General features: G+C 32.3%; 1 protein-coding gene across 2 annotated transcripts in view; it reads left to right on the top strand.

Moving 5' to 3' along the window:
* Positions 1 to 26,687, top strand: part of LOC129951330 (pH-sensitive chloride channel 2-like) — a 49,842-nt gene extending 23,155 nt beyond the window's left edge. For both annotated transcript variants that reach the window (XM_056063427.1, XM_056063428.1), the window contains exons 2-7: positions 18,437 to 18,546; positions 19,176 to 19,580; positions 19,645 to 19,803; positions 25,278 to 25,433; positions 25,495 to 25,841; positions 25,910 to 26,687. In XM_056063427.1, the coding sequence (XP_055919402.1) occupies positions 18,437 to 18,546; positions 19,176 to 19,580; positions 19,645 to 19,803; positions 25,278 to 25,433; positions 25,495 to 25,841; positions 25,910 to 26,200 (1,468 nt within the window). In that variant the 3' untranslated portion in view covers positions 26,201 to 26,687. The remainder of the gene's footprint in view (positions 1 to 18,436; positions 18,547 to 19,175; positions 19,581 to 19,644; positions 19,804 to 25,277; positions 25,434 to 25,494; positions 25,842 to 25,909) is intronic.
* The last annotated feature ends 1,009 nt before the right edge of the window (positions 26,688 to 27,696 follow it).

The raw sequence follows: 27,696 nt of genomic DNA, 5'->3' as shown, positions 1-27,696 counted from the left end.
ATAACAATTTGTCATCAAAGCAATCGATTAATTCCCTACACAAAAGTGTTTATCACACTTTTATCACAGCCCATCAATTTTAACATCATGATAGAGCTGTTTTGAAGGCATGTACAATGAAATGAATATGGCGCGGAGTAAGATTGATCTGTTTACATGGTTAAAAAAATTAAACGATTTTGTGGTTTCCCGGTTTCTCAATTTTTACAATTTTTCCGTTTAAAAAAAAAAGACAAATATCTTCTGAAATATTTAATAACAAATTGTTGCATAAATTATTAGGTAAGAATTATTATTGACACAAGATTTGCATGTTTCTAAGGTTATTTGGTTTTTATCATAACCTCCCACTCCCACTTAATTATTCTTTTATAGTTGAGGTGTGTGTGATTTAAGCTATTGACGATTTATAAATAAATAAAGTAGCAATTGCATTAAGCAAAGTTTTATTTTTTATTTAAACACTAATCACTTTAAATCGAGTTAAATAAGCGAATAATTTAAAATCAATAAAGTCATCTTGCTCGTTAGATACTTTAATTATTTGATCTGAACATATTTGTATTTTTTTTTATTTAAAATAATCGTTAATTGATTATTACTTTTTATAATAAAAATATGAATGGAAAAGGAAGACGGGTTTCAACACAAGAAGTGTGTAATCTTAAATATTTAAATACGGAAGTCATTTACATAGAAAAAAGACTCAATACGAAAATACTTATTTTACATTTCGATATTGAACAAAAAAAACTTGTATTTTTTAAGAGAGATAAATGGATGAATAAAGGGTGATTTTTTGAGGTTAGGATTTTCATGCATCATGAATAGACTTACTAACGAGCAACGCTTGCAAATTATTGAATTTTATTACCAAAATCAGTGTTCGGTTCGAAATGTGTTTCGCGCTTTACGTCCGATTTATGGTCTACATAATCGACCAAGTGACGCAGTGTTGGACGCAACGTTACGGTGAATGGCGATCGCTATCGTTCAATGCTAACAAACTTTTTGTTGCCAAAAATGGAAGAACTGAACTTGGTTGACATGTGGTTTCAACAAGATGGCGCTACATGCCACACAGCTCGCGATTCTATGGCCATTTGGAGGGAAAACTTCGGAGAACAATTCATCTCAAGGAATGGACCGGTAAGTTGGCCACCAAGATCATGCGATTTGACGCCTTTAGACTATTTTTGTGGGGCTACGTCAAGTCTAAAGTCTACACAAATAAGCCAACAACTATTCCAGCTTTGGAAGACAACATTTCCGAAGAAATTCGGGCTATTCCGGCCGAAATGCTCGAAAAAGTTACCCAAAATTGGACTTACCGAATGGACCACCTAAGACGCAGCCGCGGTCAACATTTAAATAAAATTATCTTCAAAATGTAAATGTCATGGACCAATCTAACGTTTCAAATAAAGAATCGATGAGATTTTGCAAATTTTATGCGTTTTTTTTTTTAAAGTTCTCAAGCTCTTAAAAAATCACCGTTTAGTTACACTATTTATAATTTATAAGAACTACTAGGCTACAAATGGCAAAAAAGTCAAATCGAATGATTTCAATCATTTCAGGTAATTAAGTTCAGTCATCCCTACATTTTTTATACTATACATCTATGGGTAACATTTATTAAATGTTACACAGCAGACAGCATTGAATTTTCGAAAAATTTAATTGTACACGGTTTTGATACCCCATTGTCAAGATCAGAATTAAGTGAGCTTTTCGTTGTCCATTTCTCCACAACTAGCAGAGATATTTTGCCAAAAAAAAACCTATTTGTTAAGGGCTTAACAATTTATTTTTAAGCTTTTTGCTTAATATTTAGCAGTTAACTAAGGGACTGCAAAATTTTAAACTTTTCGTTTTACTAATTAATAAATCGCTAATTGCCTTATATTAAAAACCGAGCATAAAAAGAGTGACGTCTATAAAGTGACAGTTCGTGAAATCAAACAAAGCAAATAAGTTTAAACGGACCAATTCATTGGAATTCCCAACTGTTGACTGGAACATTCCATCCACTCCATCTTTTAGGCTCAGTAAATATCAAAAATGGCTTCAAAATTTTACTAAATCGTTTAAAATTGTATTCCATTGACTACAAATAAATTTTGTCTTACAGTTTATAATATCGAACAAATTGAGTGGGCGTTTTCTCATTACAGCAATTTAAATAAAACTCACGACTGAGTCGCACAAGTTTACTCATGTATTCAAAGAGTTTGTTTAGAAGTATTTCCTGTATTTTAAGATTTAAAAAAGTTCGTTTTCAAAAAATCAAATGCCGTTTCATTCCTCCAAAAACTAATTTTTTATTTAAAAAAAAACTACGCTAAAAGTTTCCAAAAATTAAAGATAATTCCCTTTAAACTAATTTTATTTTATAACAAATATTATTTTAAAATTTGTGTAGATAATCTTTTTTTTAATTTTTCAAAAATTGATTTACAAAAAATCTAAAAAAAACTCTGCTAAGAGTTTTCAAAAATTAAAGATATTGCCTTCAAACTATTTTAATCTTATACAAAATATTGTTTTAAAAATTGGTAGAAAATCATTTGTTATAAAAATTTCATTACAAAAAATAAGAATCATCAAAAAATACCACCCAAAGTTGGTAAAAACTGATGTTCGATTCGAATATGTCGAGAATAGATGAAGGTATTGACTTAAAAATTATTTCATTCTATTCAAAATGTTGTCAACCAAGAAATACAAACTTTTAAAAATTGCTGCTTAAATTGAAATCAAAAATATTCTATCATATTCAAAATGCTGTTGGTAACTTTTAGTAATTTTTGTTTAAATTTTTAACTGACAACTTTTTTGGAAAATCCGAAAATTTGCAAAAACAACAAAAAACTGATAAGAAAGATATTGACTTCAAATTTTGTATCTAACCCAAAATATTGGTATTAATATTTTGTTAAAGTTTTAGAAAAGAGTATGAGTCGTATCATTTAGATAATAATAATTTTTAGAAAATAATAACACCTAAAAGATGCAGAAAGGAATGCTTGGTTGTTTAGCAATTTAAAAAGCTGAAAATTTGGATTTAGGTCATATGATTGACCCAAACACTGTATGCGGAAATTCTATATAAACAAAATTTCAAAATGGTATTAATAGTCTAAGAATCGTTTTGATAACACTGGTTGACAAAATCACGTTTTTTTTTGTTCCACAAACAAAACAATTCTTATTTAAGGGACTTAGATGTCCTGAATTGAAAACGTGCGTGTAATGTTTTCTATCATATAAGATTTTTAATATACATATATATACTTTAAAATGCTAAAAAAATCGAAAAACGTTGTTTTTTTAAGTCTAAGTTAAAACTCAAAATATCTATAAGCAATAGTTTGAATGATATTTTTGCAAAGTAATAATCTTTATCGTCTAGATACAAATAAAACATTTTAGTATTTTACTTAGTTTCTGGGAACTCCCATTAGTTATGAGCGTTTACTTGACAATAAATAAAGTTAAAAAAAAACTTGAATTTGATAATTTCATAGCTTTGAAACCTACGTTTTGGAGTTTAAAATTTAATTTTAGCTATTTGCTTTTTTGGCATTATTTGTATATATTTTAATATATTTCAAACACTTGTTATAACCAATAGGAAAACTTTCCTTCAAAAACTATTTTGCCTTTTTCTGTTGAAACCGTTTAAACTGTAAGCTGTAAATATTTCAATTGCATATTGAAAAAAAGGTTTATGGATTTGGAAAAGTGCACTTTAAATTCTAGTAAGAAAATCTGGGCGACCAGTTTAGTGTTAAGAAGTGCGCACTTTACTAATAAAACTGTGAAAAGTTTTTCTACGCATTTTATATTAAGCACTTTTATAAAGTTTGGCTACATTCTTTTCTTTTTGCGTTGATTAAACTTAAACTTGATGTGCATTCGGTTAGCCTAAAAAGTGATAACGAGTTGATATAGACCACCACCACCAACTAAACCATTATGTTAGACCTTCAAATAACAATGCTAATTGTTGTTAACTATTAAAAGTACTACAATTCTAAATTGGCGTTACATTTCTTTTTTCCACGCGCCATTTTCTTGATTCATTTCCTTTTTCATTTAATGAATAAGATGAATGCTTGTAAACAACAAGTAATGTGCTTTTAAAATGTTGTGTGCTAGACCTATTCCCCTCCACTTTGAAGCTTGACGAGATTGTGATTTTCAAATATTTACCTGCCACTTATGACATTTAATCAGACAGCAGCGGTAATGTTATCATTGTTATGATTGACTGTTTAAAAATTTAAATCAAAGTAGAGTGGATCGGTCGGGGTTTATTTATTTATTTATTACTCATTAGATTGCAATTAAGATTCTTAAAATTTATGAATTTTATCACTTGCATCTACTCCAACTAACTAAACCTTTACTTAATGAAGTACGTAAACTTAATATTTTTAAAAAATAAGGTACATAATTGACTGTTTTCGAATTGCACAATTTGTCATGTATGTATGTTTAGGAATCAGAAAAACAATGAGATCACATTAACACGTTACATTTTGAAGAGGTTCTGTTTTACAAAAATGTTGTTAAAACACAATTGTTCAAACACGTTCAGGTGATCTTAATTATTTTTAAGAGAAAGCAAACAACAGGTACGTATTTCTGTGCACATAATGTAGGAAAAATTAATTAAAATATTGCAAGACTTGAAAAGAAGCGCGTCGTAAGGAAAATGTACATACCTATAGATATTATCTTATCAGCAGTTAATATGCTAAAGTTAAAATAACATCACAATAAGCGTTTTTCTTCTTTCAGATCTTTCAATTTTAAGAATTGATAAATAAGTTTTAGAATTCATTTTTGACCTAAAAAAATTTAGCTTTTCGTTTAGTTTTAGGAATTCAGTAACCATTCCATTTGTTTGGAATATTTTTTTCTTTAGACAATTTCGAAGCCCAAATTTAGACAGAGTATCAACTTCTCGTGAATTTGATGCTTTGTCTGATTCCATCCAAAGAATTGTTGTTACGTTGTTACGGGCGATTTCAATGTACACAATTCTTCATGGCTTCAACATTCAGGCCAGACAACACCCAATGGAGTGTGTGCAGAAATCTTCGCTGAGTTCAACCACCTAACTCAGCTTGTCAACGAGCCCACCCGAATATCGGACGTTGAAGGTCGAGCAGAAAACACTCTTGACTTGTTTCTTACCTCTGACCCTGATAAGTACACTGTTAGTGTTCTATCTCTTCTAGGCACATCTGACCATTGTGTTATATCAGCAAATTTCTCGTGTCAAAACTGTTCAGTTAAAGAAAGAGCTCCTAAGAGAACCGTTTGGCAATACGAGAAAGCCAACTGGGACGGCCTCAATAATTACTTCAGGATCTTTAACTGGTCACTATGCTTCCTCGATAGTGACGTTGACGCCAGCGCTGATATGATCACAAGTTTAATTCTCCTGGGAATGAGAACTTTTATACCAAACAGGGTTAAAAGTATCAGACCCAAGGTAAACGCTTGGTTTGATGCGAGCTGTAAAGAGGTTATTAGGGTCAAAGAGGTTAGTTTCCGTTGCTATAAAGCCAACCGTACTGAGGAAAGCCGGAAAAAGTGCAACGCCCATATTCGACGGACCAAATTTTTACATGACCAAAATTTACGGCAAAATATACTGCAATGTCCCAAAGGCAGTAAAAATTTTTGGTCATTTGTAAAAAACATGAGGAATTCTTCCTCTTCTTCGGTTCCTACGCTCGTTGTCAATGACACTCCTTTTGTTAGCTCTTTAGAGAAAGCTAATCTCTTTGCCAGGCAGTTCGCCGCCAATTCTACGCTGCCAGTGAGTGTTATGACTCCGCCTGTACTAGAGCGAGTAAGTGATTCTATGGGACCAATCTTTTTTCGCACTCGTACTGTGACAAGAGTCCTAAGAGATCTAAACACACATAAATCCGCTGGTCCGGATGGTATCCCCGCTATTGTTCTGAAGAGGTGTTCTTCAACGCTGGCAAAACCACTGCGTAAGCTTTTTCATCTGTCCTACTCCTCTGGTCTCGTTCCGAGCGGATGGAAAACGGCATTTGTCCAGCCTATTCCCAAAAAAGGCGAATCTTCCTCACCCTCTAACTACCGACCGATTGCACTTACGTCCCTTCTTCCCAAGGTCATGGAAACGCTGATTAATTATCAGCTCAAGAAATATCTTGAAAATCGAAAGCTTCTTAATGACCGGCAATACGGCTTTCGTAGCAATAGGTCCACTGGTGATCTCATGGTTCATCTCACCGAACAGTGGGGCAAATCTTTACATCGTTTTGGAGAAAGTAAGATTATTGCACTTGATATTTCAAAAGCATTTGATAGGGTTTGGCATCAGGCTCTGTTATCGAAAATGCGTGCATTCGGTTTTCATGAATCCCTGCTTCATTGGTTTAGTAATTACCTTTCGGATCGTTCAATACAAGTAGTATTGGATGGATTCAAGTCTGAAAACCATAAATTAAATGCTGGTGTGCCCCAGGGCTCTGTTTTATCTCCAACACTCTTTCTCATTTTTATTAATGATCTTCTGACTGCAACATCTAATCCAATACATTGTTTCGCTGACGATAGTACTCTTAGCTTTTCATATTCGTTTTCAGACTCACATCCCTCTTCTTCGGATGTGGAACTGCAACGACAAAATATGATAAGCTCATTAAATTCCGATCTAAACAGCATTGTTCAATGGGGATTAAAAAACCGCGTGGAATTTAATGCTTCGAAAACGCAATGCTGTCTTGTATCCATAAAGCGAGACATACCCCCATTGCCATTATCCATGGATGGCACTTGCATCAATGAGACTGAACACCTCGATATTCTCGGTATGTGTGTCACCAACCACCTCTTATGGAATGACCACATACGCGATGTCGCCAAAAATGCCGCAAGGTGTTTGGGTTTTCTTAGGCGATGCAAGAAATATTTCACCCCTTCTGATCTGGCTGTTATCTACAAGACTTACATACGTCCAAAGCTTGAGTATAACTCCCATCTCTGGGCTGGTGCTCCAGTAACTTACTTAAGCCTCTTGGATAGTATTGAACGTAGAGCATTTAAATTGATAGATGATAATATCATCATAAGTTCATTTACTTCGCTTGAACATCGTCGTAAGGTCTCTTGTCTGACCCTTTTTTACCGTTATTTTAACGGCTTATGCTCTAGTGAAATAGCCAGCTGCATTCCTCAAATTAAACAGTTCAACCGTAATACTCGCGCTTCTAGGAATGCTCATCAGTATACCTTCGAGCCCAACTTCGGTCGTACTGTCAAATACAGAGATTCGTTTTTTAGCCGTACTACGCGAATGTGGAATGACTTACCACACTCTGTCTTTCCTAGTCATTGCAATATTCAGGAATTCAAAACCAATGTGCACCGACATCTCCTTTTAAACCCTCTCTCCTCTTCCTAGTGCTCACACTGTGCATCTGCATAATAAGGGTAGTAATATCCCCTTGAGTGTGTGTTTATTATCAAAAAAAAAAAAATATAAAGTTCAAAACAAGTTCAATTTTCCACAAGTTATTATACAAGGTCCTTCATTTTTCGTTTACGAAAACATAAATAAAAAAGATGCTACGACGCGAACCACACTGATAACTTCCCATCCCGTCTGTCGATTTAAAAATTTTACAAAATGATCATAACAATATTTTGTGTGAGAAAAATAATTTGAAGTAAATATTTTTCTTTTTTTGTATTCCATTTCTTATCAGTGTTTTTTTGTTTTTGTAGGTTGTCGTGGTTCGTTAAAAAAATTGTTAGTTTTATTCTCATAAAAAAAAGAGGCTGGGATGCGACCCACACTGATAACTTCCCAACCCGTCTGTCGATTTGTCTTGCTTAAAAGTTTGTCGTACTATTTTTTGTAGATTTAATTTTTTTGAAAAAATGGACCGTTGGATTTTTATATAAAAATTACTGAATATCGAAAACAATATTTTCTGTGAAATAAAATAAGTTTTAAGCCAATATTTTTAATTTTTGAAAAGCTATTTGGGTCGTAAGAAAATTTTTACCAAGTTTTAGTATTGTTTTTTTTTTAGAGTTTTATTTTTTTTTTACAAAAACTGTCAATTCGATTTTTTTCAAAATTTTATTGAATGTTAAAAACAATATTTTTTATAAGATAAAATTAGTTTAAAGCCAATAGCTACAAGTTTTGAAAAGATATTTGATTCGAAAATCAATTTTTACCAACTTTTATACATTTTTTTTTTTAAGGTTTTTATTTTTTGTAAAAAAACTGTCAATACGATTTTTCTCAAACTGTGTCCTAATGTTGAAAACAATATTTCTTATAAGTAAAAATTATTAAGAAGGTATTATCTAAAAGTTTTGAAAAGATATTTGAATCGAAAATCATTTTTTACCAACTTTTGTTAATTTTTTTCGGTTTTTATTTTTTTGTAAAAAAAACTGTCAATTCGATTTTGAATGTTAAAATTAATATTTTTTATAAGCAAAAATAAGCTTGAAGCCTAAATTTCAAGTTTTCGAAAAGATATTTGAATCGATATTCAATTTTACCAATTTTGAGTAATATTTTTTTTATCTTTTTTTATAAAAAAAAACTGTCAATTCGATTTTTCTCAAAATTGTATCAGATGTCAAAAACATTATTCTTCGTTGCACAAAATTGTGTTGGAGATGAAATCATATTTTAGTCTTAAAATTTTGGAGGTGACAAATTTTTTTTTTCAGTTTTTTCGATTTATAAAAAAAACCGTTAAATGGAATTTTTCCAAAAAATATACTTCTTTGGTATCACATTACAATTTACTATATAAAATTTAATTCAAGTCTCTAGCGTTTTTGGTTCGTAAGATATTTAGGGTTAACCAAAATTTTCACCTTTTTTTCAAATTGCTATTGTAAAAAAAACCACCACGCAATTTTTCTGAGAGCCCTTTCTGCATCTTTCTGCCTTATTATCTGTATAACAAAATTTATTTGAAATCGATACCTCTTCTGGTTCTTGAGCTACGGAGGACGATATAAACGTCGCGAACGTTCGGATGTACGGACATACGGACGCACAGACATCTTTCTAAAAATCTTTTATTTCGACTCTAGGGACCTTGAAACGTCGAGAAATGTCAAAATTTTCAACAAATCGGACCCATTGCAATAACTTCCTATGGGAAGTTAATAAACTAAAAATTACAAACAGTATTTAGCATATAATTAAAAAATTTAATTTTAACATCTATTTGTTTATACAGGGTTTTGTCAAAACCAATTGTAGTTGCATTTTTTGAATTTTTTTATTTCCTGCATACAAAAATAAAAATTGGATTTTTTTTAAGAAAATTTAGCACAAAATAAAATCATTTTTTCACGAGATATCGAAAATCGAACATTAATTTTTACAAATTTTGCGTAATATTTTTGTTGATTTATTTGTATGAAACAACTGCCCATAGGATTTTCATACAAATTTTACTGAAGGTCGAAAATGATATTTCTATAAGACAAAATTAGTTTAAAGCCAATATTTTGTAAGAAAACTGTTCAATAGATTTGTCTTAAAATTTGGCCATCGTTGCATACAATTTATTTATTAAAAACAGTTCCTTGATTTTTTTCCCAAAAATATATTAGTTTGGTATCACGTAAAAATATATAATATACAATTTAATTCAAGTCACCAGCGTTATTGGTTAGTGAAATATTTTGGGTTAACCAAAATGCTTTCCTCTTTTTTCACTTCCCATAGGAAGTTATTGTAATGGGTCCGATTTGTCAAATTGAAAATTTTGACATTTCTCGACGTTTCAAGGTCCCTAGAGTCGAAATAAAAGATTTTTAGAAAGATGTCTGTGCGTGCGTGTGTACGTACGTTTGTACGTCCGTACGTCCGTACGTCCGTACGTTCGCGACGTTTTTTTCGTCGTCCATAGCTCAAGAACCAGAAGAGATATCGACTTCAAATAAATTTTGATATACAGATAATAAGGCAGAAAGATGCAGAAAGGGCTCTCAAGAAAATTGAGTGGGCGTTTTTTTTTACCATAGTAGTTTGAAAAAAGTTGAACATTTTGGTTAACTCTAAATATCTTACGAACCAAAAACGCTAGAGACTTGAATTTAATTTTATATAATATATTGTAACATGATGCCAAACAGGTATATTTTTTGAAAAAAAATCAATATAACGGTTTTTTTTTTAAATCAATAAAACTGAAAAAAAAAATTGTCACCTCCAAAATTTTACGACTGAAATATGATTTCATCTCTAAAACAATTTTGTGCAACGAAGAATAATGTTTTTGACATCTAATACAATTTTGAGAAAAATCTAATTGACAGTTTTTTTATAAATAATAAAAATCTAAAAAAAAAATGTATAAAAGTTGGTAAAAATTGATTTTCGACTCAAATATCTTTTCAAAAATTTTAAATATTGGCTTCAAAGTAATTTTATCTCATAAGAAATATTGTTTTCAACATTTGGTAAAATTTTTAGAAAATCGAACTGACAGTTTCTTTTACAAAAAATAAAACTCTAAAAAAAACAATACTAAAACTTCGTAGTAGTCCCCGTGGCATGATGGTTAGTGCGTTGGACTGTCATGCCAGAGGTATTGGGTTCGATCCCTCCCTATGCCATCTAAAGTCTTTTCACGGGTACTGCCTCTTGCTAGGAATTGACAAATTCTCCAAGAGTAACTATTGTCTTGAAAAAGTGCTTTCTCAAATTAACCGTTCGGATTCGGCATATAACCTGTAGGTCCCGTCCATTCCAGACAAAATTACTAGGCCCTAGTTCTCAACGGACTATTGCGCCACCCAATTTATTTATTTAAAACTTCGACTCAAATAGTTTTTCCAAACTTAAAAATATTGGATTTCACAGAAAATATTGCTTTCGATATTCAGTAATTTTTATATAAAAATCCAACAGTCCGTTTTTTTCATAAAAAATAAAATCTACAAAAAATAGTACGCAAATTTGGTAAAAATTGAAACGAGTACATATAGACAAACTTTTAAGCAAGACAAATCGACAGACGGGATGGGAAGTTATCAGTGTGGGTCGCATCCTAGTCTCTTGTTTTAAATTGTTTTGGTAAAAGAACGACGAAAAAACTTCCCGAACGTATGGACGTACAAACGCCGCCGGTACACACGCATCCATAGATATCTTTCTAAAGATCTTTTATTTAGATTATAGGGACCTTGAAAAGTCGAAAAATGTCAAAATTTTAAGTTTGACAAATCGGGCCGATTACAATAACTTCCTATGAGAAGTTAAAAATGCACGACTGGGTTTTACGAACTTGCTCACGTACGCAAAAACGTTAAAAATATGTCTTGTTTTTGAAAATTTAAAAATGTAACTGTTAAAAAAGTTATTTTCAAAAATTTAAATGCCATTTGATTTTTCAAAAAAAACTTGGTTTGAAAAAAAAATTAAAATTGTTATATAGCAGTTTTTTTTAAATAAAAATAGCAGTGCTCTCCAAATAAAACAAAAAGTGCTTCAATATCAACGTTATAATATATTTCATTAAACATCTAATAACAAACTAAAATATTTTGTTCATAAAAACAGAAAATAAGTATTATTGATTTTTTACCGTTAGCTTGTTCATAAAAATAGCAGTGCATGACAAAGTAAAGGATCTATTACGTTAGAAGTAAGAAAAACTGTAATAAGTTATATGAAATTATACAAATAACATTACCTTACAATTAGTACTTTGTTGCTTAACAATTGTTTTTTATGACTGCTATGCATCTACGTGGCATCAAGTCAACTAAAACCTGACACCTCTCTACTGGTATTGCGTTCCACGAATCACGCACTGCTTCACCACAATTCTTTCGAATTCTTGGGTTTTGCTTTATACATTGCGTTCTTAACACCCCCACACAAATTTTCGATGGGGTAAAGGTCGGGGGATTGAGCGGGCCACTCCATAACGGATAACTTCTTCTGCGCGAACCATGGTTTTGCCTTTTTGACGTATGCTTTGGGTCATAGTCTTGTTGGTATACTCAAACCAACGGCATTTCGTCTTCAGCATAGGGTAACATTACCTGCTCGAGAATTTTCACATAGTCGGTTGCATCCCTTATACCCCCGATAAGATAAATAGGCCCGACCCCGTAATATTAAAAGCAAGCCCATATCATAATTTTTGCCTCATACTGTTTTTATAGGGTACCGTGGATCGATTTCAGCATTTTAGGGTCTTGTCACATATTCCCGGCGTCCTTTGGACCCTAAAAGGAAGACTTTGCTTTCATCGCTCTACAGAACATTCCTCCATTTCTCTTTTGCCTAATCTCTATGCGCTTTAACCAACTCCATTCTCTTGGTCACATGCCGTTTCGTCAAAACCGTACCTTGCGTGGACTTTGGGCTGGTAACTTCGCTTATAAAGTTGAAGTCCCTTTCTTACTTTCCTAGAGCCTATGAAAAGGTTCTCTTTTGCTAACTGAATTTTTTGTTGTAAGTTCTATTTAATGTATTTTATCATTTGAAGGCAGCATTTTTAATTTTTATTGAGCGTCATTGGCTGTCTGGAATATTTTGGTAGGTTTTTCCTTCCAAACGCAGTTTTCTAATAATTTTTCGAATTTTTCGGTGCAGTGTCTTGACCGTCCCATTGTTAATTTTTGAGCTAATATTTATTAATTTTTTATATGCTAGTATGTTACAAATACTTTATATAGTAAAATATTAACTCAACGAAAAATAAAAAATTGATTTTTTAACACTTTTTAATCATAAAATTAAAAGCACTGCTATTTTTATGAACACTCTATATCCAGGGAGTTTGAAATAATTGGTGTTCACCGGGAAAAGCAGGGTATAACTTCAAGCTAAAAGTCTCTTGTAGGAATACGAAAGACCGTAAGATGCAAGTTACATGGTAATTTTTTTTGTAAGAATTTCCATTATTTAAATAATTTACAGTCTAATAAAATGTGACCAGCACTGCTACTTTTATGAACACAACTGTACATATAATATTTCAGTTTTAGTGTACAAATATTTTAAGTATGCAGTTATTCGGAGCTTATTAATATACGTTTTACATTTCAATTTCGTAAAAAATTATGACCCATTTTCAAGACAGCAAATTTTCAAAACAAAAAGTTTAATATTTTTTTAATTTAAAAATAAAAACAATGAAATTTTTGCTCATTAAATATTTTTGAGACTGTATAAAGCTTATGCAGAAAACAAAATGACTGAAGTCGGTAAAAACAAAATAACGGTTCTATGGGCGGAACACTTCTGGAGCAATGCAAAAATATTTTTTTTTATTGATAGAAACCAAATTAAGAACAAAAATGTAGATACAATTTAAATGAAAATATCTATTGCGATAGAGTGCGTGAAGTTAGCCCCCCTTTTTTTGATTTTCCAATTTTAGAAAGTTGTTCCAGGTTGTTCCCGGTTTGTTCCGCATTGTTCCAAAGTTTTTTTGAAAAATACCCGAAAATGGGGGTTTCAGACCCCAAAAACTATTTTTGACCTAGCCCCCCCTTTTTCGAAAATCGTTTTTTTGAAAATTGTTCCAGATTGTTCTAGTTGTTCTAAACATTGTTCTAAATTTTTGGACCTCTATGATCAAAATTTTAAAAGTTATGGGCAAAATTTGAAAAAATTCTAGCCCCCCCTTTTTCGAAATTCCAACTTTTTTTATTTTTTTTAGATTCTAAAAAGTGTTCTAACCATTGTTCCAAAAAATGAGAGTTGTAAAATGTATATTTTAAGAGATATTGCCTCCAAATTTTTTTTTTCAAAAATGCAATATACATCTCCCAATTTTTTTGTTTTTTTTTTTAAGCCTACATTTTAATAAAACGTGATTAAGCACATGCACAGCAACCAAAACTTGGCTTATAAACTATTATTTACGCTGATGATCGATCTTTCAAAAAAATGACTATTTTGTAAAAAATATTTTAGCCTCCCCTTTTCAAAAATTAAAAATTAAAAAAGTGTTCCAAGTCAAACCATACTTCTCCCAGCTCGTATCCAAATTTTGTCCAAAACCATAAGCAAATAACGCTGAAGGCGCACAAAAAAGAAACAAATAATATTTACCCTCCCGAGTGCCCCCCCTCGAAAAATTTTAAAATTTTAAGCCAAAGCTGTATTCTTTTAGCAAAGAACAAAATGTTTTTAAGATTCCAACTCTATGAAGTTAAAAATTAATATGCCTACACTCAAAAAAACATCCCCAACCCCCCATTTAAAAACTCCCAAACTTAAACAATATTTTTATATCCATAATCACTCACATAGAATTGTTCCAAACTTTCATTCAAATATGTTCAAAAATAAAGATATTAAGTCCAAATAAAACTTAACAGTGTACCACTCTGTTAAACATATTCTGGCCCCCCTTTTCCGAAATTCAAAATTCCAAAACTTGTTCCCAATTGTTCCGGGGCTCTTCTAAATTGTTCCAGAGATTCGTTTCTTAATATTGATTTTTAGTATGAAAAATTTACAAAAAATGCACCCCCGCCCCCCCTTTTCCAAAATCGAAAATCTAAAACTTGTTCCCTATCCAAAATCACTCAAATCAAATTGTTCCAAAGATTCATTCAAAAATATTCAAAAATGAAGGGTTGAAGCCAAAAAAACACTTTAAGTCGAAAAATCATGTTATCCTTGTTCTGGCCCCCCTTTTCCGAAATGCATTTTTTGTAAATTTTTCATACTAAAAATCAATATTAAGAAACGAATCTCTGGAACAATTTAGAAGAGCCCCGGAACAATTGGGAACAAGTTTTGGAATTTTGAATTTCGGAAAAGGGGGGCCAGAATATGTTTAACAGAGTGGTACACTGTTAAGTTTTATTTGGACTTAATATCTTTATTTTTGAACATATTTGAATGAAAGTTTGGAACAATTCTATGTGAGTGATTATGGATATAAAAATATTGTTTAAGTTTGGGAGTTTTTAAATGGGGGGTTGGGGATGTTTTTTTGAGTGTAGGCATATTAATTTTTAACTTCATAGAGTTGGAATCTTAAAAACATTTTGTTCTTTGCTAAAAGAATACAGCTTTGGCTTAAAATTTTAAAATTTTTCGAGGGGGGGCACTCGGGAGGGTAAATATTATTTGTTTCTTTTTTGTGCGCCTTCAGCGTTATTTGCTTATGGTTTTGGACAAAATTTGGATACGAGCTGGGAGAAGTATGGTTTGACTTGGAACACTTTTTTAATTTTTAATTTTTGAAAAGGGGAGGCTAAAATATTTTTTACAAAATAGTCATTTTTTTGAAAGATCGATCATCAGCGTAAATAATAGTTTATAAGCCAAGTTTTGGTTGCTGTGCATGTGCTTAATCACGTTTTATTAAAATGTAGGCTTAAAAAAAAAAAACAAAAAAATTGGGAGATGTATATTGCATTTTTGAAAAAAAAAATTTGGAGCCAATATCTCTTAAAATATACATTTTACGACTCTCATTTTTTGGAACAATGGTTAGAACACTTTTTAGAATCTAAAAAAAATAAAAAAAGTTGGAATTTCGAAAAAGGGGGGGCTAGAATTTTTTCAAATTTTGCCCATAACTTTTAAAATTTTGATCATAGAGGTCCAAAAATTTAGAACAATGTTTAGAACAACTAGAACAATCTGGAACAATTTTCAAAAAAACGATTTTCGAAAAAGGGGGGGCTAGGTCAAAAATAGTTTTTGGGGTCTGAAACCCCCATTTTCGGGTATTTTTCAAAAAAACTTTGGAACAATGCGGAACAAACCGGGAACAACCTGGAACAACTTTCTAAAATTGGAAAATCAAAAAAAGGGGGGCTAACTTCACGCACTCATTGCGATATGGTTTTGATGAAATTTGAATTTTCGATTTTTGAACAACAAATGTGTATGTATAATAATAATAACTGCTGTTATTTTTAGTCTTAAAACAAAAAAGAAAAGTAATACTAATCGGTTTAAGATCCTAATTTCCAAATTTGGAGTCAATCGAAACCCGGACAAACAGTCAGATGGGTGGAATCGGGAGATCCACTTTTTTCGACTTCTCATCGCGATGTAATATTTGATTAAAATCTCGAGTTTACGAATGTAAAACTAGCCATATCGTTCTTATATGCCCCAAGTAAAAATTTTACGGTGGAAAATCGTATTATCTTGGTGATAAATTTATGGTACCGAAATATGAAATTATTTGACTTGGAAACTTCTTACACAATAAAAGCTTGTGTGGCTTCTTTGAACCACAAGTCGTCCAAAGTCATGTACGAACACTGACGATAATCTTAGCGTTTTGTACTACATTTGAATTTACGCTTTTATAATAAGTTTGAATTAATTTCGAAGTTTTGTTCGATTTCAAAACAATCTCCTAATAAATATCCCTACACTTGCTGGACACAATAAAATCTTAAAATAAAAAGAAATTCACCTCAAGAAGTAGAATTCTTCAATTTATTAAGATCTTAAAAGTTTTTGTATTTAATAGATAAATTTAAGGAAAACCAAAAACTCTTCATTAGCGTACAAAAAAATAAGATGACATTTAAGACGAGTTTCAGAAATTTAAAGGCAACTTTAGTTTGTGTTAAAAAAATAAAAAAAATTGCTTTCTCAAGAAGAATCTGCAATTTTGCTAGTTCTCTCAGAAAAAGTCTTCATGCTAAATTTAAAGTATTAGCATTGAACAATTACAAATTAATTAATTATTCAATGGTATTACTTGAGTTTTTCCAATTTTTAAATTTTGTGAACATTTTGTGAACTTTACTGTATGAGCTTCGAGGCTAATATACATAACTCTCCCTGGACCATCCAGTGGTTAAAAGTTGATACGGATTTGGGATTGGAATAGGCCTGGATTTCCTTTGTAAAGGGTGATTTTTTTGAGGTTAGGATTTTCATGCATTAGTATTTGACAGATCACGCGGGATTTTAGACATGGTGTCAAAGAGAAAGATGCTCAGTATGCTTTGACATTTGATCATGAATAGACTTACTAACGAGCAACGCTTGCAAATCATTTAATTTTATTACCAAAATCAGTGTTCGGTTCGAAATGTGTTTCGCGCTTTACGTCCGATTTATGGTCTACATAATCGACCAAGTGAGCAAATAATTAATGCGATTGTGACCAAGTTTCGCACTCAGTTTACTTTATTGGACATTAAACCAACCACACGAATGCGTACAGTGCGTACAGAAGAGAATATTGCGTCTGTTTCTGAGAGTATTGCTGAAGACCGTGAAATGTCGATTCGTCGCCGTTCGCAGCAATTGGGTTTGTGTTATTCGACCACATGGAAGATTTTACGCAAAGATCTTGGTGTAAAACCGTATAAAATACAGCTCGTGCAAGAACTGAAGCCAGTGAGTGAATGGGCCCTAGAAAAGTTGGCAGAAAATCCGCTTTTTTATCGACAAATTTTGTTCAGCGATGAGGCTCATTTCTGGTTGAATGGCTACGTAAATAAGCAAAATTGCCGCATTTGGAGTGAAGAGCAACCAGAAGCCGTTCAAGACCTGCCCATGCATCCCGAAAAATGCACTGTTTGGTGTGGTTTGTACGCTGGTGGAATCATTGGACCGTATTTTTTTAAAGATGCTGTTGGACGCAACGTTACGGTGAATGGCGATCGCTATCGTTCAATGCTAACAAACTTTTTGTTGCCAAAAATGGAAGAACTGAACTTGGTTGACATGTGGTTTCAACAAGATGGCGCTACATGCCACACAGCTCGCGATTCTATGGTCTACACAAATAAACCAGCAACTATTCCAGCTTTGGAAGACAACATTTCCGAAGAAATTCGGGCTATTCCGGCCGAAATGCTCGAAAAAGTTACCCAAAATTGGACTTTCCGAATGGACCACCTAAGACGCAGCCGCGGTCAACATTTAAATGAAATTATCTTCAAAAAGTAAATGTCATGGACCAATCTAACGTTTCAAATACAGAATCGATGATTTTATGCAAATTTTATGCGTTTTTTTTTAAAAAAGTTCTTAAGCTCTTAAAAAATCACCGTTTATTATGTTCTTGGTCCAGTCCTCAGTTAAAATTATCCCTTTAACCAATAAAGTGGAAAGCACTTAAATACAAAATTTATTTTTATATATTTACATGTGATAAATTAATAATTTAAAATATAATTAACGCAATGCGATTAGATTTAAATTCAAGAGAATTTCTTCGAAAAAAAAAAATTCCAGGGTTGTTATGATTTATACTATGCCCCCCCCTGTATCCCTTAATACTGCTATTGAAACTAAAACGCAACAAATTAAAGCTTGACACTTAAAATATGTTCGTAAATATTATCGACGATTAAATGTATCAAAAAATAATTTTATTTGAAGAATAATGTTTTGAAATATTCTACCAATTTTTAATTTTTTGTTTCCTTTTTTCAGATCGGACGAAGAATGCCCAACATTAGTCGATGCAGACAGTTTGTCACAAACCCAACTGATCCAAAGACTAACGGCACCTTGTCGTTATGATCGCCTTGAGAGACCAATAAGTAAGTTATTTATTGACTATATATATACATAATTAAATAGTAGTTAGTAAATAAACTTAGATTAAACTTGTTTATAATGATACAACAAAATAAATGAAAGATGTTTCAATAATTTCAATATTAACATCATTGACATTATTATTTAATTGACGCGTTAAGTTAAGAACATTTTTATAATGACATAATGTTTAATTATAATTGCTTGTATTTATAGGCTAATTGTCTTCAAGGTTAGAAACATTTTTTCAATTAGATATTAAAGTGCGGGGGAACTTATGGTTTAAAGAAAGAAAATCAAAGCTAGGTTCAGGAAATCAAAAGAAAAATAGATTTAATTAAAGTCATAACTGTTTTAACCTACTTTTTTCTTTTAAAATTATCCTCAGTTCCTTTCATTCATTACTTCCTCCTGTAACGATTGTTTTTAAGATTAACTTTAGGGAATTCAAATTTCTTGAAAATTTTAGTGCTACGAGACTCAGATTTCGGTGACAAATTGAGGAACCATGTCAAATTGTTTTCAACAAGCTTAGCCTAAGTAAACTTTCATAAAAAAAACTTAATATAAGCTTATGTACATTTTTACTTAATTGTAATGGTTTTTTTTTTAATTTTAATTTTATTTTCAGCTTTCAATGAAAAAGGTGAACGTCTGCCTGTCGACGTACACACTCGTGCCTATGTTTACTTTATGCAAAATTTAGAAGCTCACGACTTGCAATTCAAAATGCATGCATTATTACAATTGCGTTTTGTTGATCCTCGATTGGTGTTCAAAGAGGTTGCCCCCAAAAGGAAGCAACCGATTTTGGGGGAAAAATCTTTAAGGGATACCCTTTGGGTGCCACATATTTTCTTTGCCAACGAACGAGACTCAAGTATTTTAGGTACAGCCGAAAAAGATATTTTAACATCAATCTCACCAGATGGCACTGTGATAATTTCAACGAGAATACAAGCAACTCTATATTGTTGGATGAATTTGCAAAAGTTTCCTTTTGATGAACAATACTGTTCAACAGTTTTGGAAAGCTGTAAGTGTTTGATATGTTGTTTATTATTTCAAAACATTAATATTTTGTTTGTTATTATTTGTAGGGATGTATAATACATCAGAACTTGTTCTTCATTGGGAAACTAAATCTCCGGTGACTTTTGATCCAGATCTACATTTGACTGAATATGTTTTGCTAAGTGCTTGGTCCAACGAGACTGTAGTTAACGCTGACTTAAATGATTTAAGGCATGGAGCTTTTGGTAAGTCCTCTTATATTTTATTTATAAACAAAACGTTAACAATTGGAGATATCTCGAGTATAAGTTATCTTATGAATAACTCTAGCATCTATTTTGAGACATTTTTCATTCTGTTTTCCACCTTTTTAAACTATAATGAAAAATGATTCTAGGCGGGTCTACCAGTTTTTCTTGTTTACTGAACGAAATTTAATTAATATTACTATTACTACTTATGAGCATATGCCTTATGTAAATATTTATAAAAAAAAAACAATAACTGCATCGATATAAAAAACATATATTCTTGAACAACGATGACGGAAACATTCGGAGACTTTATTTGAGAGAAAAAATTATACATTAAATATTTACTCTTCAATTTATATTTTGTAAAGGGTGTTTTTTGTGAACGTGTGATTTTCACGAATAAAAAAGAGGCTGATAACTTCTTATTGTTGCCCGCTAAAAATCTTTGAATTCAATTTTTTGAAAAACAACGCTTTTGGAAAATCGAATTGACAGTTTTTTTTACAAAAAAAAATAAAAACTTCAACAAATATTACTAAAAGTTGGTGAAAATTGTTTTCGACTCAATTTAGTTTTCGAAAATTAAATATATTGAAAAAACAGGTGACAAAACAACGCTGCAATATTTCAATATTAATATTATTAAAGATACTTACTTACTTACTTAAGGTGGTGCTACAGTCCGGGCGGACCTGGGCCCCAACCAACATGCGTCCCCAGCCAGCTCGGTTCCTAGCTAGCTGTCTCCAGTTTCCCACGAAAAGTTGGTTGAGGTCTTTATCCACCTGCCTAAGCGCTGGAGCGTTTATGTCCATTCGCTCTACATGACCTAGCCATCTAAGCCGTTGGACTTTAATTCTGTTAATTAGGTCAGTGTTGCTATACAGCCCGTACAGTTTGTCGTTATATCTTCTCCTCCATTCTCCATCTATGCGTACCGGACCAAAAATCACCCGAAGAATTTTCCTCTCGAAGCATCCTAAGACGCTCTCATCTTTCTTTGACAGGTTTCAGACCTCAGCGCCATAAATGAGAACCGGGATGATGAGTGCCTTATTTGCTCTAGAGAGGATTCTACTTCTCAATTGTCTAAAGAAGCAGCGATTTGCAAGAGTTATTCTTCGTTTGATTTCAGCGCTGGTGCCGTTGTCTGTGTTTATAGCGGTGCCTAGGTAGACAAAGTCCTTAACTACCTAGAAGTAATAGCTGTCCATGGTGACGTTTTCTCCAAGACATCGTTGTTCAATGTTCTTTTTTGATGACAGGATATACATAGTCTTGACCTCATTGACCACTAAACCTATCTTCTTTGCTTCCGTCACACTGCTCAAAAACGCTCCACTGACATCACGCTTTGATCATACAATTATGTCAATATAATTTGCATATCCGAATAATTGGGTGGACCCTTGGAAGATTGTGCCTCTAGTGTTGACGGTTGAGTTTTGCACAATTATATTCAAAACATTCAATTTTCAGCCAACTACCGCGATAGACAAAAGAACAATAATTTTCGGTTGTCAATTTTGGGATGCGAAATATTTACAACTTTGTAGTCAACATGACAACTTTGGTTAAAAGAAATTGAAACTACGGTTGTCATATTGACTAGCGTGGTAGTCAATACGACAACTGTGGTAGTCAATATAACAACTGCGGTAACCAAGACTTCAACTGAGTATCATCTTAATATTTTGCACTTAGAGATATTTATACAACACTGCATCTATGTCTTTTTGGAACTCAAAACAGTCATCAATTGAAGATGCTGAAAAATTTAATATTGCGAACATTACACAAATTGCAAATTTTAAACAATCCTGAATCTTATTGACAAATAAGTTAAAAAGGAGAGGCCCCAAATGACTACCCTAAGGCAGACCTGCCAATATCTCAATAAAAAAAGATTGATCATCTTCAATTTTTACAATCCGCTTACGATTCGATAAATATGATTCCAATTATTTCAGAAAACCAAGTTTAAATCCCATTTTTATAATCTTTCTTTTTGAAAGAGTGTAGTAAACGTTACCGAATGCTTTCAAGAAATTTGTTTGTAAGACATCACCTGCATTCCTCAAACAAAAGTTACTGAGAAGACACAAACTAGTTGTAGTTTATCGACCACTACGGAAACCATTATTTCTTGAAGTTAGAACTTTATTCACTGCAAAATTCAGTCTATTGAGAATCAACTTTTTTAAAAGTTTTGCAATCACCGAAAGTTTTGGTCGAAAATATAATAAAATGCTTAAGACTACTTTTTTAAATAGGGCTAATCAAAGATATTTTCCACTCTTCTAAAAAGACACCAGAGAAAAGTTGATTTATAAAAAATAATTTATAACACATCTCCAAGTGAAATCACACATTAAAAAGGAGAGGCACCAAATGATTAAACTAAGGCAGATCTGCCAATATCTCAATAAAAAAAGATTGATCATCTTCAATTTTTACAATCTACTTACGATTCGATAAATATGATTCCAATAATTTCTGAAAAACAAGTTTAAATCCTGTTGAAAAAGTGTGGTAGACTTCTTTACCGAATGCTTTCAAGCAACGTGTTTGTAAGACATCACCTGCATTCCTCAAACAAAAGTTTTCGAAAAGACATGAATTAGTTGTTGTTAAGCAACCACTACAGAAACCATGATTTTTTGAAGTTATAACTTCTTTCACTGCAAAATTCAGTGAAATCGGACGTTTAGATAGCAGAAGTAAAAGAATTAAATCTAACCGATATTTAAGTCAAGCTGACTTAAGCAGTATTCACATGAGTGCGACCAACGAACGACGAATGAATTACAAAATGTGAGTTTAAATACGTTTGAAGACATATTTTCATACAAATCCTTAACAAAACGATAGCAATATAGTTTATATTTGATTTATGATTCATTCTTTTACTTTTCAAAATCATATAGTAATAAATTTAAGAAAACAAATGTACTCGTCGCGAAAAAAATTGTAGTTGATACGAACTGTCAAACTTTATTCGCGTTTCACAATTATCCATACTGGCAACGAATAAAATAATCGCACGTACTTAAAAAATCATTCTTGTTTTGGTTTCGGTGGTGAATGGTATTCAATCGCGACGAATGAAAAACTCTCATGTGAAAGAAATGTCAAAATCGACGAATATTCGTTCATTCGTTTGTCGTTGGTCGTGCTCATGTGAACAGTGCTTTAATTACTCGATCTTGATCTGTCAAAGAAAAAACATCGAATTCAAGAACTTAATGGCTGAAACACAAACACGCTTCAACTTTGTCTTCATCTGCGTTATGTGTTGGGCCTGCTTCGAGGTTGCTTTGGATGACATTTCCAATATGACATTTCTCAAATGGCACTTCTGTCATTAGCAGCTGTAATTTTTTCTCAAAATAAAAAAATATGAGTTTTAAAATCGAAAAAGTTAAATTTATCGCGGAAGTAGCTTACACAGCCTATAATAACCAATAAGAATCCCTCCAAAAGCAAATGTATTTTGTTTGTTGACATTTTACAGCTGTTGAGCTATCAGACAAAGCAAATGTTCAGCAAATTTGAACTAGAGCTTCCGTTTGGAGTCACATTACGTAACATTACGTTATTAACTTACAATTGTCAAATGAAACGTGAATTCGAAGCTTCGTTGCGATAGATTGCATTGAATTCCTATGGCTGAACTCGTAAACGTCAGCCGAAGCCGAAGTTGATGCGTTCTTGTGCTTCAGCTAAAAATCATTAGGCACACAAATTACCACTTTTGCGAACAAGGTACATGTTGCTTTGGTATCATAAGAGCATTCACCGTCGGCTTTAATTGTAAATTTAGATCCCTTTTACGGGTGAATCACAAAGACGCTTCAGCTTCGGCTTCATCTGCGTTACGGTGGGCCTGCTTCGAGGTTGCTTTGAATGACATTTATATTATTTCATCCGTCCAAAGAGCAAATATTTTGATTGTTGATATTTTTGTACAGCTGTTGAGCTATCAGACAAAGCAAAAGTTCAGATAATTAAAAATAATAGAGCTTCGGTTTGGAGTCACATTACGTTCCTTTACTAACGATTGTCAAACGAAACGTGAAGCCGAAGTTCCATTGTGATAGCAGGCATTAAATTCCTATGGCTGAACTCGTGAACCAAAAACACTCTATATGAAGATATAAATCCCCGGTAGACATCTTGGTTTGACTACAAGCTAAACAAGAAATCAGCCTCATAAACTTTTTTATAGTGTGCGTGTAATTTCTCCTCTAATTTATTAAATTTCCCCAAAAAACTCTGTAAGTATTTCTATGTATGCGTGAAAACACGTCAATTTTTCTCGTTGAATTCGTCTACATTACAAATGCAACGATTTAAACAAGTGGGGTTTGGAGGGTGATACGTACTAAGGATTTATATCTTTATATAGAGTGTTTTTGTCGTGAACGTCAGGTGAAGCCGAAGCTGAAGCGTGTTTGTGATTCAGCCATTAAGCCTTGTTTTTAACATTATCCTAATTCCTAAAACCTTTTATTGGCCAAGGACCTTTAAAAGACGCTCTCTTTCAAATCACATTGAAAAACCGCTGAACACACTCAAACAAAATTTAAAATCCAAAATCTATAGAAATCTATTTATCTGTTAAAGCAAGTTTCCAATTAATGGAAATATAATAATTATTTAATAAAATAAAGTCAGCCCTTTTGTAATTAAAATTAAATTAATTATTTTTACTCACAGGTTGAAAATTATAAAGCCTCAAATATGAGTAGGATATGGCTTTGTGATTAATTTAATTTCTAACTAAAGGAAAGTCTGATTCAGAAACTAAACCATTTGTATCCTTAAGAACAAACTCAAGATCGAGAATCTATTTAAACTTATTTTGACATGATTAATTAATTGTATTTACGAATTTAACGAATCATAATTGTCAACTTCCACGTCATTAGAAACGTTTAAAAGAACAAGAGTTCCCTCATCTTTGCAGAAATCAAGCAATAGCTGTCAAGACGAATCATTTTGTAAAAAATATTGCCAGATTAAAAACCACACGTCTAAGATAAAATATAATGGTTCTATGTTACCAAACACACTTATTGAGTTCACTCGATGTGTCACAAATTCCAAAACTTCACATTACACATTTTTAGTAAATAAAAGTTTATAGCACCTTACAAAAATTTTCTTTCCATCGTTAAGCCCTAAATAACTGATACCTCAATTGACATAGACAAATTTAACTAGATAGCTGCTAAATGTTTTATTATCTTGATTTCTTCACTAAGATTGATTGCCGGATATAATTCAGACTATAAAAAGTACGAACTAATTTTACTTAATTCGTCATTCTTCTTTTTTACTTACTTTTATTTATATTTTATTAATTGCCTTCATAACAAAAAAAAAACACTATCTTTTTAACTTATGTATGTTCTAAATTTAGATAGTGGCGTAATGAAATTGTTGATCATTTTTATTTATAGCTGGTAACTACAGTTCTTTAAGTTTCACTGTGCATCTGACACGTGAAGTAGGCTACTATCTCATGGACTATTTCTTACCTTCGATGATGATTGTGGCCATTTCTTGGGTATCCTTTTGGTTACAAGCCGATCAGTCAGCTCCACGAATTATGTTGGGTAAGTCTTTTTAAAATATTTCAATCTAATAAAATGTTTCACATACCCCAAATCACTATAGGAACAAGTACTATGTTGACGTTTATTACACTGGCTTCAGCACAAGGAAAAACATTGCCCAAAGTCAGTTACATAAAGGTTTCCGAAGTGTGGTTCTTGGGATGCACGTTGTTTATTTTTGGAAGTTTGGTGGAGTTTGCTTTCGTTAACACCATCTGGCGACGAAAGAAGAACGTTGAGCTGAAAAAAATCAACAGCAAATACATCTTAAAGTCAACACTTACTCCACGATTGGCCAGAAAGGATATGGGAATGCAAAAGTCAAGATCGTGTTCGAGTTTGAACGATGGACAGTCAGAGAATAGCACTAAGGAACCACATAACTACAACAATTATTTGACTGTTCATGTAAGTAGAGAAAAAGAGTTTTCCTATTTTCCTAAATTTTATTATTATCTTTATTGTTTTTGTTTCAGACACTTCCTATTATCACAACCCAGTGTGAAGAAGACTTCTCGGGAAATGGCAATCTTACACTTGATGTGGAGAAGGGTTCAAACAACAATATGTCTAAATGTGCCTCAATCAGTATAGATGACAATTTTGTCGGTGGAAACAAAAACAATGGCAACTCCAATCGCAACGGTTGGACTACAATGACGCCTCAAGAAATCTCCATTTGGATTGACAGAAGGGCAAGATTCATATTCCCTCTGTCATTCATCGTATTCAATGCACTCTTCTGGACATTTGTTTATTGTTTATAAAAATGTTCTCAAAACGTCATTTACGCCATATGTAGCCAGTTTTCAGGTTTTTTAAATTACAAAAAGAAATGTTTTTTATCTCGACCAACGTTTGCACAATCTCTTTTATGGAACTGAGCCATGAATTCAGACTTAATTTTTACCATTTTGTATACTTCTTTTGTTTTATGTATTTATTTTTATATTTAATAGTCAACATTTTATTATTCTATAAGTGAAAAACAAGAAAAATATTTTAATTATGTGTGTTTTTTGTGCAAAAGTGTTCCTATGAGAATATCCTTTTTACCAGTTTGAAGGAATTTTTCTATTAATGTTGTTGTTTTAATTTATAAACTTTTGTTTGTTTTTTTTTTTAAATTAAAGTTTACTTATTTTATTTTTCGAAACAACAAAAACGCCAACTTAATGTGATCAAACTGAAGATAGTGTATTATATATGCATAAGATTCACAAATATCGTCTCAATTGAATATCAGAAATAGAATTGTTTGTATTTTGTTTAGTTATGCCATTTTGTTTGTTAAGTATTATATATATATAACGTATTTTATAACATTCACTTCGTTTATATTTTAATCTTCATAAACCTTATATATATATTTTTACATTACATTGTTATAAAATATTGCAATTCATGAATGGATGCGATTTAATTCTTTTATAAAAAGACAATAGAAAAAAATTCATTTTATGTTAATAACTTTATTGAATACGTGAATATATGTGTAAATAATTGTAATATAATTTGTTTTTATTTTTATTTTATAAAGACTGTTTGCATTTATTCTATATGAATCTTCGTTCCATCATAATATACCCAACACTACAATGCTTGGTTTAAAGCCATATTAAACAAAAACTGTGAGGCAAGAGTTAGAACACTAAGGTTTTATAAGCTTGATATTTAGGGGGTTATCCTTTTTGCCAAAAAGAACTACTAAAAAAATGTAACAAAATGCTCTTGAACAACTAGTGACATTTTCAAAATTGGCTAAGAAATGTTGAACAATTTGCAGTCATAGCTCGCAGTTACCATCTAATATTCCTTACTTACTTACTTAAGGTGGCGCTACAGTCCGGGCGGACCTGGGCCTCAACCAACAAGCGTCTCCAGCCAGCTCGGTCCCTAGCTAGCTGTCTCCAGTTTCGCACGCCAAGTTGGTTGAGGTCCTCTCCCACCTGGGTGTGCCACCTGAGACGCAGTCTTCCTCTGCTGCGCCGCGCCGTCTTTTGGGATTGGATTCGAAGACCTTCCGGGCTGGAGCGTTGATTTCCATCCGCTCTACATGACCAAGCCATCTAAGCCGTTGGACTTTAATTCTGCTAACTAGGTCAGTGTCGCTGTACAGCCCGTACAGTTCGTCGTTATATCTTCTCCTCCATTCTCCATCTATGCGTACGGGACCAAAAATCACCCGAAGAATTTTTCTCTCGAAGCATCCTAAGACGCTCTCATCTTTCTTTGACAGGGTCCAGGCCTCAGCGCCATAAAT

Source organism: Eupeodes corollae, chromosome 3, assembly GCF_945859685.1.
Source record: "Eupeodes corollae chromosome 3, idEupCoro1.1, whole genome shotgun sequence".
In the NCBI taxonomy this organism is placed as follows: Eukaryota; Metazoa; Arthropoda; class Insecta; order Diptera; family Syrphidae; genus Eupeodes; species Eupeodes corollae.
Note: the sequence above shows the minus strand (reverse complement) of the source record. Positions and strands in the feature narration are given on the sequence as shown.